The 13,988-nt window shown below is 53.8% G+C and overlaps 1 protein-coding gene across 10 annotated transcripts in view; it reads right to left on the bottom strand.

Moving 5' to 3' along the window:
• The window catches only part of MVB12B (multivesicular body subunit 12B), a 99,578-nt gene extending 91,398 nt beyond the window's left edge, over positions 1-8,180 (bottom strand). For 3 of the 10 annotated variants that reach the window (XM_059486191.1, XM_059486188.1, XM_059486187.1), the window contains exon 1: positions 2,131-2,527. In XM_059486191.1, coding sequence (XP_059342174.1) covers positions 2,131-2,337 — 207 coding nt within the window. In that variant the 5' untranslated portion in view covers positions 2,338-2,527. Of the gene's footprint in view, positions 1-2,130; positions 2,528-3,290; positions 4,100-7,026; positions 7,429-7,732; positions 7,894-8,073 lie in introns of those variants that run through there. The other 7 variants (XM_059486194.1, XM_059486196.1, XM_059486195.1 and 4 more) reach the window with 7 other exon arrangements.
• Positions 8,181-13,988: the final 5,808 nt, after the last annotated feature.

The raw sequence follows: 13,988 nt of genomic DNA, 5'->3' as shown, positions 1-13,988 counted from the left end.
AAAGGTGAATCAAAAAGACCCGGTTACTTCATTGCAAAACTTGAAACCATCAGTGAAACTACAGGAGAAAATACTTCCCCATGCAATCTGAATCCACCTGGAGAACTGAATGCTGCAAGAGGCAGCAGTGACACACAAAGCCACTGGATCCCTAAGGGGACTACAATATCCCAAGAAACACTGCTGTAAATGCTTCCCAAAAGATGAGTGTGGCTCTCCTTTCCAGGATGCAGTGTGCACCTCCTACTATGAGGGCTCTAGGGAGCACACCTCTGGGACACAGCTGCCACAGCTGCCTTCCTCAAGGCTTCACAGCAATCAGCCGCCAGTGCCTCGTTAAGGAAATTGCATACCTGCAGAAACACAGATCCCAAGACCACCCAGCTCTGCACACTGCCCATGTCTCAGAACACCGTTTCTCTGCTGTGCTGAGCACTGCGCTTGTGTACATTCAGCTTCACACTTTTGGGGGCCCAGACCAGGCTCCAGAAAGGTGATGGAGAAGTGGCAAAGCAGCACACCTCACAATGCTGCAGCGCACTGACTCACAGACCAGCCACCTTCACAAACACCCGGGCAGGAGCAGCACACTCGTGCATGCCACTGTCCCTTCACATCAGTGTGGCACCCAGCACGGCCCCCTGGCAGCAGGTGCTGCACAGAGGACAGGACACCAAGGGTGCTGCAGCACCCAGGCACACTGCTGGGGTGGCAAACTGGCGTGTAAAGTGGCGTGGCAGCCGTGCTGGGGGAAGGACAGCACACAGCAGGCTCTGCCCCACGCCCGCTCCAAGGGCAGTCGGTGCTCCTTGTGAGCAGACAGGGAGGCAGCAGAGCCAGAGCAAAGGCAGCTCCTCACTGTGCCCTGAGGAGACAGCGACCCACATTCACCAGCATTACACCACCACCATAATTGGATTACGCCACAGGAAGACTCTTTTATCTTGTTTAGTTTAAACTGCGTTAGCGCTGCAACTCCCCATTAAGCCACAGGCAGGCTATCTGGGGTGAGCGTGCTCTCTGCCCAGCCATTTAGGCAAAAGGCAATTCTGTTATCACAAGTCTCACACTGTCCCGTGCTTCTTTATCAGGGCAAGCAGCTAATTACACAGCCTGGCTCACACAGGTAATGAGCACTTGGAAAAACACAGTAAATGTAAAAACCTCCCAGGTCTTTAAGGAGCTTTTTCACAATGCTCCCCTTGTGTCCTTACTTCAGTCTGATCCATTTTGTTTCTTCAGACTGAACAAGGTATGAAATCATCCAGAGCTGAAGAGGTGTGAGCAAAGCTCAGGTCAGCTGGCTTCCATTCCTACCATACAAGCTGTGAGGCTCTGGAAACCCAAGGTGTCATATAACATAGTTGGAGCACATCACATAGAAAGGCGAGCAGATGAACTACAGACCAAATCTTTCTCTATAGATCTCTGCAAAGTCAGTATTTTATATTCCACAGTTTGGGACACTGATCTATGAGTAGAAACATCCTGCTGTTGGTTACACAGCAACTAATCCGAGGAACAAGCAGCTGTTGAACAGCAACCTCCCTTTATCTGTTCACACATTCATCTACCCTGTACCCAGCTGCCTTTTCCTGCTGCCAGTCTCCTGCCAAACCTTAGTTTAGAGGTTTGCATTCCCCCTGTCAAAATCATCCTTGCCATTTCAGCTGGATGCAAAACTCTTTGATTCCCTTTCTGGAGTTTCTCATCATCATTGTGCAATGCTGATATGCGGGATTAAACAGCTGACGCGGGATCCATTTATTTAGAGATAGAATTTGTACAATACTTAGGACTCCTTCAGGATGAATGTTAGTAGGATTATTAAATTTGCTTGCCATTGTGGCCAGCTGCTTCAGTAAACCCCTCCTCCAGGAAATTCAGCTCCTCTGGAGTGGCAAAGATGAAGAGGCAAATTTACACCCACAACCCTCTGCTGAAGGAAAGCACTGAGTGCTGTGGGCTGGAAGGTGGGCAGCTGACTACCAAATGATGACTGCTCACAGCCCAGTTCAAAGGCACGTTCTCTCTGGAAGAGAGGCACGTTCTCTCTGTGCTCCCACCACAGTAAAGGCTCAGCAGTGCAGCACCAAAGCATTGAGAGCAGCAGCTCAGAGCTCTACTTACAACGTCATATCCAGTGGGTGCTCGGCTGCGGGACGCCAGCACGCCCACGCCGGTGATGGGATCCATCGGCAGCTCGGGCAAGGCATCCGAGAGGTCTCGCACCTCAGGCATCATGGACTGCTCCTGCAAGAAAGGAGCAGGATTAAAGGGCTGCCTGCTGGGCACCACACCCCAGCAGGAGCCAGAGAACCAAGAGCACACATGCATGCCACAGTGCCTGTGCTGACACACCACAGACGCCCAAGGTAAACACAGGATTAGGCCAGACACACCTTCTGCACTTTCATTTGCTTTTGATAAGAGAGTATACTTGTGGGCATTACTCTACAATGCCAAATAGGTTTGAAATTTGGGCTGGCAGCCTCTGAGACTCATTTTTGTTGCTTCCATGGGCTGGTCTCCATCTAGCAATGACAGGAAAACCAAAGCTCAATCCCTTCTCTTCCAAAAAGAGAACAAATTTCATCCCCAAGCCAGGCTGGTTGAAGCAGCTCTGTCATTTTAAACAACAAGAAATCTGCTCCTAACGGCTTTAGAGGGAGGTTCCCCATCCACCATGGGTGTTACGACATGCTGGGGGTTCCCCTTGAGTCCTCAGTCCCATCACACGCCCGTCAGCCAGACTGATTTCAAGGAGCAGCACAGATGTCTCTGGCGCTGGATGCAGAACTGCACTGGCTGCAAGGAGCCCCAACACCAGGAACACAGAGGAAGCACAGGGTGGGCTGGCACAAAGCAGACAGGCCTTGAGGAGGCCCGAGCATCTTCCAGAAGAGACACATCAGCGAGAACGTCAAGGGAGGGAGATATGCGAAAAGGACAGAAGCGGGTAAGACCAACTAATTTTGGAGGGATGCTGCTGCAGGAAGCAGGAGGAGAGGACAAGAAAGGGGCTGAAACAACCGAGGTGAAGGACGGGAAAGGTGCCACTGCCTCCTGCAGAGGCAGCCAGTTAAAGCAAGTCTTCTCTGGCTTTCAGGCAGGAATGCCCCAGGAAACTGCCCCCCACGCACCCCAAGACAAAGGGCAGTGCTTTGTGGAAACAAGCATCACTGCTGCACAGCCAGACAAGCCGTGAACCAGAGCTGCCTAATTCAATTCCCTCCTCAGAGCAATCAAACCCCAGCATTTCTAGGCCATTCAGATGGCTGGTTACTTACTGCTTCTAGAAAAGGCAGAGGTGAGTACTGGTGCCAGTGGAATTGGGTTTACACTTCACAATGCCCAGTCTGAACAAACATCGTGCTGCAGGCAATAAAAAAGAGCAAGTCTGGGCCCTAAGTAAATAATAATAATGTCACATGAACAGCCAGACTACTTGAGGAGTCCAAAACAGATGCTAGTGACCAGTAGTGGTGCAAACACTATTGCTGATGAACCAAACAGGAGAGAGCTCTGCTTTAGCACCAGTGTGCTGGACACGCATCCAGCACACAGAGCAAAGCAAGCCCTCTTCACTCCCAAAGCAGCTCAAACCTTTGAGCGTGATGCAGCCTGAGCCCCAGGGGCTCCCCCTCCTCTCCCAGCAGGCTCCCTGTCCTCAGGGTGGGCGAGGAGCACAGGACCCTGCTGCAGGAATGCTGGGGGCACTGGCACAGCCATGACAGACCCTGTGCCAATGCGTGTGCCACCCCACAGCTCATCCAGAGACCTCGCGAATAACACAGAATCTCAAACATACAGCGTGGAAGAAACATAATGTGAATTTAACAAAGACCTTACATCTGTATGTTACATGTAATATAGAGCTTACAATCTGCTCTTCATGAATGTTTTCTGAAACTTCAAGTCACTCAATAGTTTGGTGACTTCTTACTACACATTGGGAGGAGCTGGGAGGTAATGAATGCTGACATAAGCTTCTCTTGGGCCATTTTGCACTGCAATCCAGGTAAGTGATGATATTCCCCAGCGCGTTAAGAACACCACACAGCAGGCTCCCACCCAGCTGCAGCGGCACTGCAGGGAAGCAGCTCTGCTCACACGGTGCCTCCAGTACCCCCCAAACACAGCCTGACGAAGCGCGTGCTGCTGAGCGCTGCCCAGCCGCGTCTCACCGTGCTGGGGCCTGGGGAGGGAGGCCCAGCTGCCCCAGCAGGGACCCGAGCAGCTGCCAGCTGAGCCTGGGCAAGGCTGAGCACGAGGGGCTCCCGGCACCAGCACAGGAGGAGGGGTGGGCGCTCCAACCCGCAGCGCGGTGCCTGCCTCAGCCCGCTGGCACCCGGTCCTCAGCGAGGCAAGAAGGGACCTTTGTGGGAGCCATTTGCAGCCCTGCTCCAGGGCAGGGGGAGGGGAACCGCCATCAATCCTCACTTTGTGCCGGCTCACACAAAGCCCCTCTATGGCGGCAGCAGAGCTGGGCGTGGGGCTGCCTGCCTGGCCATGGAAACACCACGGGGTAACACGGCACAGCACCAGCACAGGGCCCCGAGCAGCACCTGCAGCTGCAGCAAGGGCACCAAGCTGCCCTGCCCAGAAAGCCCAGCACCTTCCTGTGCCCCGTGCCTGCAGCCGACAGGGATGGCAGGCACAGCTCCTGCCCAGCAAGCAAACCCGCTGTGGCCACTGCAGCATGGCCAGGCTGTGCCACACCAGGCCGTTACTGGGCAGAATGACTGAGGATGCATCTGGAACAGATATGGAGCAGGAGAAGTCAGTTGCACACTGGGATAAATGTTTTTGTGAACTCTGCACAGGTCAGAGGGGAGTCTCTGGCTGGGCAATCACACAGATCATTAGTTACACTGCACTTCTCTGTGAGAGCATCAAGAAGGTTTGGTTTCTCTTCTATCGAACCTTCTAATCTAAAAATGGAAAAATAAACAGTCAAAGAGGAGATTAAATTAAGGAGCAGGATTCTACAAATACCTCTGTTAGGCAGCTTGTTACTTCAATTCTCTTTAGCGATGTGAGTTTGACCTGCATGCCCAGCCACGACCACAGCGGCCGAGCACTCAGCCCAGGATATGGCTCTCAGCATCCCGCAGTAAGCTGCCCGTGCCCACCCGCTCACTGCAGGGCTATTCCGGGACCAGGCCAAAACAATGACAAGAACATTTTCCCCGTTAGCTGGGAGCATGCTCCCTGGAAGTCTTCTCAGCTGTGGGGCCACATCCTGTCCCCAGCACAGCCCAGCAGCCAAAGGAAGCCGGATGTGAGCTCTGGGGCAGGAAAAAGCTTCAGAACACTGTGGGGCTGCCCAGACAAAGCCAGCGGGGAAAGAAAGTGTCTCTAAGGAGAAAGTCCCTGTGCATCCTGGCAGCACCAGCCCCAAGCAGCACGCAGCAGAGAGGGTGGGATGGCTGCAGGACAAGATGGACAGGATGCACTCTTGGACAAGCAGCCACCATGCTGCTGGCTCTACCCCGAATGCTTCCCAGCCCTTGAAGCAGATGTGCCTCAAGGCAGGAGGCACGGTGCCCCTGCGATCTTGATGCCCAGCTGTAGCAGAGGCCTTCTGGGACTCCACGGGCTTCTGGCACAGCCTTCTTCCCACAACCCATGCCCACAGTCACACACACCTCCCTGTCTGCCAGCACGGCCAAGTTTGGCTGTTTATAGCCTTTTTGCTTGTTCTCTCCCATTTCCTTCTTATGTCATCCGCCTTTATTAGTTTATCCTAGGCATACTTTTCTGCTGGCTCTACTGACGTGACTGACCACACAGACTGCTGGCCTCTGGCTGGGACACATATACAGCAGAAGAACCCGCTTTCAGAAATGAATGTGTTATTGTGAGTTTCTAGACCATTTTCTGCGCTCAGTGCTCCTTTTCAACAAGTTCAGCAAGTTCAAGAGCTGGTGGGTACATGACCAGATCAGGCCTTTCGATGTGTTTGCTACAGAAACATCATGCTGCCAACAAAGCGGGTCAAGCTCTGGAGTTAAATAGCCAGGGACTTAGATGGAGAATGGTGTTATTGTTTCTTCCTCCAACTATAAGCCCTGCACTTTGACACCGGCTTGCTCTTCCCACAGGCAGAAAAGCATGAGCTAAGGCAAAACTGGAAAAAAAACCAGCTGCCTCACTGCATCCCTGCAGTCTGTGGGAAATGGTCCCACAAACCAAGCAGCCTTCTCTCAAAGGCTGTCCTCCATCCCTGCAGGAAGGCACGGCTGCCACAGCTCACCCACACCGCACACGGCCCCAGCCAGCCTTCTACTTCTGCTCATGGAACACAGCGTCGTCTCCATCGGAAAAACAGGAACACAGCATCGTATCCATCGGAAAAACAGGAACCCGCAGTGGCCATCAGCAGCGGGCCTTGGAGGCCACCATCACAAACAGGAAGGATTTCAGTTTCACATTTCACCACCATCGAAGGCATGCCTGGAATCACCTCTGCACACAGGCTCCCTTAGGAGACAGTTGCCCTGCACCAGCTGCAAAATCTACACTTTGTGACTGAATGAGATGGAAACAGGAACTTAAGTGACAGAATGAGCAAAATCGAGACCCTGTATTGCTTCACAGCACTTCTAACTATGGACACACATTTCTGAAGTGTCCTGTTTCGAATCAAAATAGGTTTCCATACGTGGATGACCTTGCACCAGGGCAGCAAAACTGAAATGACATTTGGTTCAGTTATTTCTCTCTTGGCAGAGGTATGAACATGTCTCTGGGGGCTACTGGCACCCTTAAGCCTGGGATTTGCTTTGTCAGAGATGCACGTGGTACAAAAGTGAGATGTCTGTTTCATCTCACACATGCAGAAGTCAAGTTATGCCTTCATCTAGAAGGGAAGTCCATCTCAGCTAAAAATTATAGGGATGACACTGCCAACCTGCTGCACAACACACAGGCTCCCTTAAAGAATAGATGAGCATGTTCTCACTCAGTTAAAATAAAATACAAAATGGAGAAACCCAAGCTTTAGCCTGAGCAGCTACATACCTGCATATACCCGGCCTGTCTGGTTTCAGTGTTACTGTGACCGAGCTGAGAATGACCCAGCTCTGGGAATCTGCAGACAACACTGAAGAGTGGTGGACCTTTGAAAATAGCTCCAGAAACCTCAGAGAAAGCTTGCAAGCCTCCGTGATGCAAGGCACGAGTACTTAAGGCACAGGCAGCTCTGTGTCGCGGCTCCAGGCAGGCTGTAAGCAGTCAGCCAGTGCCACATCTCCAGCCATGCACTGAGCACAGGTAAGATACGGGCAGTCAGGTAGGCCCGTGCTACAAACGCAGCAAAAGAACGCATAAAACAGAGGGGGGGTTGTTATTTCCTCTACCCGTCATCAAGAAGAATTTACAGTAAATTCCGGAGCAGGTCAAGGTCACCGGGGCTGTACCCCACGGCTGGTACCCGAGGCCGCTCCTGCAGCTAGCCCAGCCTCGGAGGAGCCGCCGGGTCCCACGGAGGCCCCGGGGCGCTCCAGCCCCGGCCCAGGCGCGAGGTCCCCGCGACAGCCGGCCCCGACAGCCGGCCCCGAGAGCCCCCGGCAGGCCCCGGCCCGGGGCTCAGCCCGCCCGCCCCGCCCGGCGACGCGGCCGTGCGAGCGCCCCCGCCTCCTCCCGCCGGGCCGGGCTGGCTCCGCCGGGCCGACCCGCAGGGACCGCGGGGCCCGGCCGGGCCGCGGCGGCCGCGGGGACACTTAACTGTTGCCCGTGCGGCGGGCGGCGGGTCGCGGCTCCCCCGGCGCAGGCAGAAGCAGCTCCTCATCGCCCGGCGGAGCCGGCGCGGCGCGGCCCGGCGGGAGGAGCGGCGGCGGGGGAGCGGCCTGCGGGCCCGGGCGGAGCGGCGCGGGGCGGGGAGCGGAGCGGACGCCGGGCAGGCCCAGGCCCGGGCTCGGGCTCCGCCGCCGCCGCTCCGCGCCCACCGCGGCCGGACCGCGGCGCGCAGGGCCCGGATCCCGCCCCGCCCGGCCCGGCCCCCGCGCCGCCCCGCGCCCCCCGCCCGAGCCCCGCGGCCCGGCCCGGCCCGTCCCTCGGGACACTCACCGCGGCTGCCGCGCTGCTGCCGCCGCCGCTCCGCCCGGCCCGGCCCCGCCCGGGCACCGGGCTCGGCCCCGGCACGGCCCCGCGGGGCCCGGGGCCACACCTCGCCAGAACGCCGCTTCCTCGGGAGCAGGGCAGTGCCCGGCGTGCTCCGAACAGCCTCCCTGACCCGACCCGTTCCTCGGGAGCGGGGCAGTGCCCGGCGTGCTCCGAGCAGCCTTCCCGACCCGAGCAGACCGGAGGTGCCAAGTGGAAATGGCTGAATAGTTGTGATTTGGACAGTGTAACCTCCTTGTTCCTTCTGAAACGGGCTGCATCCAGGAGATGGGCAGCAGCTGCCCTGGGCTGAGGAAGGGAAAATGGTGTCAAAGAAGCTGGTTATCTTCTCAAGAAGTCCCCGGGGTTGGGAGGAATGAGCGGTTTCAGCACCTACCTTCAATTCATTAAGATATTTGATGCTGTCTCACCGTGGCCTGGAAAAGCAAAGATATGGTCCAAAGTAGTCAGGGTTTGCCCGGCCGGCTGGGTGTCCAGCCTTCGGGTCCGCTCACAGCACAGAAAATATCCCGAACAGAGGGTCTGCAAAGGGCTGCTTCTGCTCAACTTAACACGTGCCAGGGTTGAAACTGACAGCACACTCATTGAACTAGCAGATGATGTGAATTGCAGCATGTCGTGGCACAGCAGCATGGTCCATAGCCATCACTACGTGAACCAGTCCTGCAGCTGTCCTGCAGTGCCTTTTGAGCACCTTACCTGAGGCAAGGTCAACAACAATCGCCTGCAGAGCAGCACGATGGGTGTGGGGGCTGACATCAGCGGCCTCCGGTGCAAGACAGAGAGTAGGAGCTGATAATCTAAGGCAAAAGAAAAAATCCTGAGTGAAGAACAAAATAAGGGAGGAAAGGAAACACGTTAATGTGTATGTGAATTTAAAAGAAGGGCAGAACCCTGTTCCCCTTTGTGAGAAGCTGAGAAGTGATATGTGTGAAGTGCAGCAAGAGATTCTGTAAAGATAACAGAATACAATACAATACCAAAGAGTTAAGAACAGCTTGGAGAATTTTTGTTAATGGTCAAGTCGAAAGCCACACCGAAAGCTCTTATCAGACATTATTCAGTCATTCCCTCGGAGCAGATGGTCTCCCCCGTCCTTTACAGAGCTGGTTTACTCTATTTCCCATGACGCCAGAGTTTTCTTTGTGCGGGGAACCTGTCTTTGTGACTGAGGAGAAGGATCTTTTTTTTTTTTTCTTTTTTTGTTTTTCTCCCCCATGGTCTTTTTGATTGATTTGACCGTCTTTTGAGGAGTTCTGTTCAGCCTGTTCTTTTCTGACCTAGATAATGGTTTGTGCCTCCATCCCGTTTGGGCCGTCTCTAGATTGCTTTAGGCGGTGTGAGCCGAGCCGGGCAGGAGCGGCTGATCCAGCAGCCCTTGTCTCTGCTCCGTGGGTGTCTCCGGGCTGGCTTGCCCCTGTCTGGCTCTCCCTGAGGAGGGCAGGAGCTCGGCTGCCCAGGCGCTTCCCTCTGGCCCAGCCCCGGCTGGGCTGTAGGTGCTGCGGTGCCTGCAGGGCCGAGGAGCAGGGCGGCTCTGGCCCTGAGCCTCCGGCCTGTTTCAGCTCCTTGCTCTTCATCCTGCTGCGGTCACACTTCCTACCAAGCAAAGCACCGTGAGCTGTGATTAGCCAGTGTTTGAGAGGTTTGTCTGGAGGGCAACGTACGCATTAGTGGTTTTGTGCTCCTGTCCATAAAGCAAACAACAGAAACTGGAGTCCTGCTTCATCCTGGACACAGCCCTGGGCTGGGACCAAGCCTTCCTCCTGTCCTGACTGCTGCTTCTGTCCAAGTAAAGCATTTTAGACCGGTGCTTGCTGAACCATGGCAGTAGGTGTTTTGAATGGTGACTCCGTTCCCTCCCTGTTTGACCAAGGCTCTCTGGCTCTTACTAATACAGCCCTGATGGCTGTTAGTGGCTCCTGCAACCAAAGATTAAAATTTTTTTTTTTTTTGAGCGATAAGGAATACAATGCATTTTTTTGATTTGGAGAGTAATTTAGAGAGAAGAAAAGATGATGCCTGGTGGAAATGAGAAATATATGTCCCATACATAATATATGCCCCAAATGTCCTATTACAAATACAAGAAGATTTCCTGAACTGAAGAAGTTGTTACACATTACAGTGTGCTAATGCTCCCCCGTGGAGATGCTGATACTGAGCGAGTCTTTAGTGTAATAATATTAAAAATCCGAGGGTTTCAATAAGATCCTTCCTGCTACCATGGTGGTAGGAAATGAATTGATTCCAAAGGAAGACTCTAATTGCTGCTTAGAATGCACAAAATATTCAAAGATTCACTGCAAGCGTATATCCCAATGTGTCTGTGGCATGATCTGCAATAACATGATTTCCAGAGAGAGTCACTTCCAGCAGGGTTTGGCTGCACACAGCCCCGGGCAGTGCTGGCACCTCTGCCCGCAGGCACCTCTGAGCCTGGGCAGGCCGGGTGGCTGGGAAAAGCCCCATTGTTCTCTTCCACGGGGCACTGCACGGGCTCTGAATCAGCAAATGCTGCGTGTTGGATGCATGAATCATAGCTACACTGGAGTTGGTTAATCTATCTGTGTAAAGTTACTCAAAAGCATAAATATTTGCAAGTATAATGCTTTCCTATGAATATTTTACATCCATCTTTTTCAAGATCCATTTATTTACTCCTCTTTATTTCAGAACATGTCTTTTCTCACGAGTTCTGCAGTCCTGTGTGTGCTGTCCAGCTCATACCAGTGTTGTCTTTTCAGGACACCCAAGAGGGGGAATTTTGGTCAGTCCTGGCTCCGGTACTGTTGCTGTGGCTGAGCAAACACGCTTGCTTATCCCAGGGTGGATGGCTGCCCGAGCTCAGATCTTGCAGAGCACTGTTGCACAGAGTGGTGCCTGCAGGCTGGGTCTGCCAGCTGTGTGGGACGTGCAGTTTGTGCCATCCTGCTCGGCGTGGCTGAAGGGTGACTGCTGGTGCCACTCCTCAGGGCTCAGTGCTGGCCACAGCACAGCTCTGCACCTCGCAGTGGCTTGCTGGCTGCGTTTGTGGGGTGCACAAGGTGCCTGGGAGCCAGTCACACAGCTATTCCAGAGACTGGAATGAGCTGAGGCCAGAGATTGCTGTCACTTGTGGCGAGGTGCTGCCCAGCAGCCTGCAGCTCCCTCTGTCCACGGGGAAAGCCAGCGAGGAAGGGGCTGTGTCTGGCCGTGCAGGAGGGCAGGGCCCTGTCCTGGCATCCCCAGAGCACCTCGGCTGAGCAGACACATCTGCTCCTCGCTCAGAGGCTGGACAAGATAGGAGACAGTGCTCGATCCCCACCACCCTCTTTACGTTTTGTAAAGATTTAAAGCATTTTAAAACAGCAAAATCTGTCCGTGCCCAGACACTGCCTCTAAAGAATAACAGTGCACAGGTTTCTGCACCTTCAGCTGAGAACAGACAATACACAGAGTCCTGTGGCTAGCACAAGGACACTGGCCAGTGCTGCTGCACATGCTTCTCCCAAGGGCAAGCCCTGGTCAGACCTCACCATCAAAAGGGATCCCAGTTTTTAGGGGGAAACAAGCTTTAAAGGATCCTGCGTCTGCACCCTGCCTGTAAGCTAAAGTTCTTTAAAATCCTTTGTGTTGTAGGAATTAATCTCTCCATAGCCACATTTAGCATAGTAGTGCAATACTGCTGCACATTCCATGTTTTCCATGCTTGTCTTTGGAGGAAAATCAGCCCGGAATTTCATTTCATGCTGGAGTTGCTGCAGGTCACAGCTCAGCTGCTGCCTGGTTTTAAGGTTTCTTAAAGGTAGGCTTAACCTGCTGCCTCTAATTTGGAGCACCAAAATATCTCTTTGCAGTCAGAACTTCCCTTCTATAGTTCTAGTTTACAGCTTGATTGTTCTAAAAAAAGTGAGGAGGTCCTAATCTCCTTTAACTCAGACACCCACTCTGAAACAGATGAAGCAGTTTTGAAAAAGCAGTTTCTTGATTCATTTCCCATTAACTTTCCTATCCCATAGCTGTTACTTAGCACTAGATAAGTTGTCACAAATGTATTTCAGTTGTGATGTACAGGACACCAATGTGCAGCAATCCTACCAGAGATAACTGATTTGTGTAGCACCCAGTTGTGGCTTTGGCCAGGACAGGGGTTCAGCCCCTAAAGAGGTTCAGGGCATCCCTCACCTGAAGGGATGGTCCAGGAGGAGAGACTGTCACCAGCTGCCCCACAACAAGGGAAGCAGGGCCCAAAGCATCCTGTGAGCTGCCAGGGTCACAGGGAGCCTCTGGCCCGGGTGCACAGGCACTGCACTGCTCAGTGCTACAGGGATGCAATCTGGCCTCGTGAGTCCTGTTTCCAGGCCCAGGAAACAGCCAGGACCAGCCCTGTTTGTTCTGTGGGACACCCTGGGACCAAAGCACAACTGCTGTTCCACCAAATGGAGGGCAGAGAGAACACTGTGCAGCTAATTACCAAGGAGAGCCACGCATCCAGATCCTCAGATTATGAGTAATGGCCACAGCACGATGGAAACCTTTGCTTGAACAATTTTGAATGATGAACACATTTGAGGAAATAATGTTTTCTTTGCAGGCCTCCTCTGATGAAATGCTGCTGCCTGCTTTGCTTTGTCCCTCGGGTGGGTGCTGCCACCCGTGCTTCCTGCCTGTGCGTGGCCTGCCCTGTGGGAACGTGCAGGGGAACCCTGGACAGAACCCTGCTGCCAGGGCTGCGGAGCTGCTGACCCACGAGCAGGCTGGAAGCAGACAGCATTCCAATGCTGGGTGTTGCACAAAGGAGTCCCGGGACTCGGTTAATAGGTGACCATTTGGCAGTGGTACTGGGGAGTTTGTCACAGGTCAGCTGCCCCTGTAAGACTTTGTTTGGGTGCAGCCCCTTCTCCATTTAGCTATGCAGGACCTCAGCTCTGGTGTTCCAGCTCCTGAAAGCAGGGCCACAGGCAGCACCCCTTGTTTCTCTTAAACAGAAAGAAAGAATTCACACTGGTTAAACTGCAGCAGCCAGGGATTTTGCACCCCTATCTAGCCCCAGGCTGTCCCCCTGTGCAGCAGCACCAGGGAATGCCAGGGGGCCCATCCCCTCCTTCAAGAGCACACTGACTCCCTCCATGGCAATTCCCAGGCCAGCTGGCATCTTCAGACACTGCTGTTTGGCTCCTTGGCTACTGCAGCTTGTGCACATTAGCACCCCAGCAAGCTTCCCATCCACCTGACAGGACCTGGTGTGGATAACGATGCCAAAGTCAGTCATAACTGAACAATTACTCTATCACTGGGAGACCAGAAAAACTGCAATCCCAACATCCTTAAGGAAGGGTCCTCAGGAACAGCAAGATGTTCCCCATTCTCACCTGGCTGTCCCCAGACAGAAGGCCACTGACCCAAGGGCATCACAGCCTCCTTGGGCAAGGGCAGAAACCAGCCTGATCAATCCTGCAGCTGATAAATTACAATTTCTTCTGGCAAGAGATGGGGGTACGAGCTCAGAAATGGGGTCTTCATGGGAAAACCTAAAGCCACCATGGCCAACTGTTCATGCAAAAGCCCCAGCTGCTGGGCAGCTCTGAGCGTGAGGTTGGCACAGCCATTAGGACAGGTATTTCCTTCAGTTCTGGCTGGAGCTTCCCAGAAACTCTGCATGTCCCACAGGTGTGACGACGTGCCCGTTCTCAGCAGGACAGAGGCCATGGCTGTGGCAGTTCACTGAAGGAGAAATGCCTTGTCCCATCCAGCCCCACCTATTGCTCTCCTCATCTCCTCAGTGACAGTAAACACCATCCATATCACAAAGCTCCGTGGGTTTGCCTCCTGCTTTGTGCTTTTCAGGCAGAGGCCAGCAGCAAGAGATCAAAGCTGTTTTT

This window comes from Ammospiza nelsoni, chromosome 20 (genome assembly GCF_027579445.1).
Source record: "Ammospiza nelsoni isolate bAmmNel1 chromosome 20, bAmmNel1.pri, whole genome shotgun sequence".
Taxonomy (NCBI): domain Eukaryota; kingdom Metazoa; phylum Chordata; class Aves; order Passeriformes; family Passerellidae; genus Ammospiza; species Ammospiza nelsoni.
Note: the sequence above shows the minus strand (reverse complement) of the source record. Positions and strands in the feature narration are given on the sequence as shown.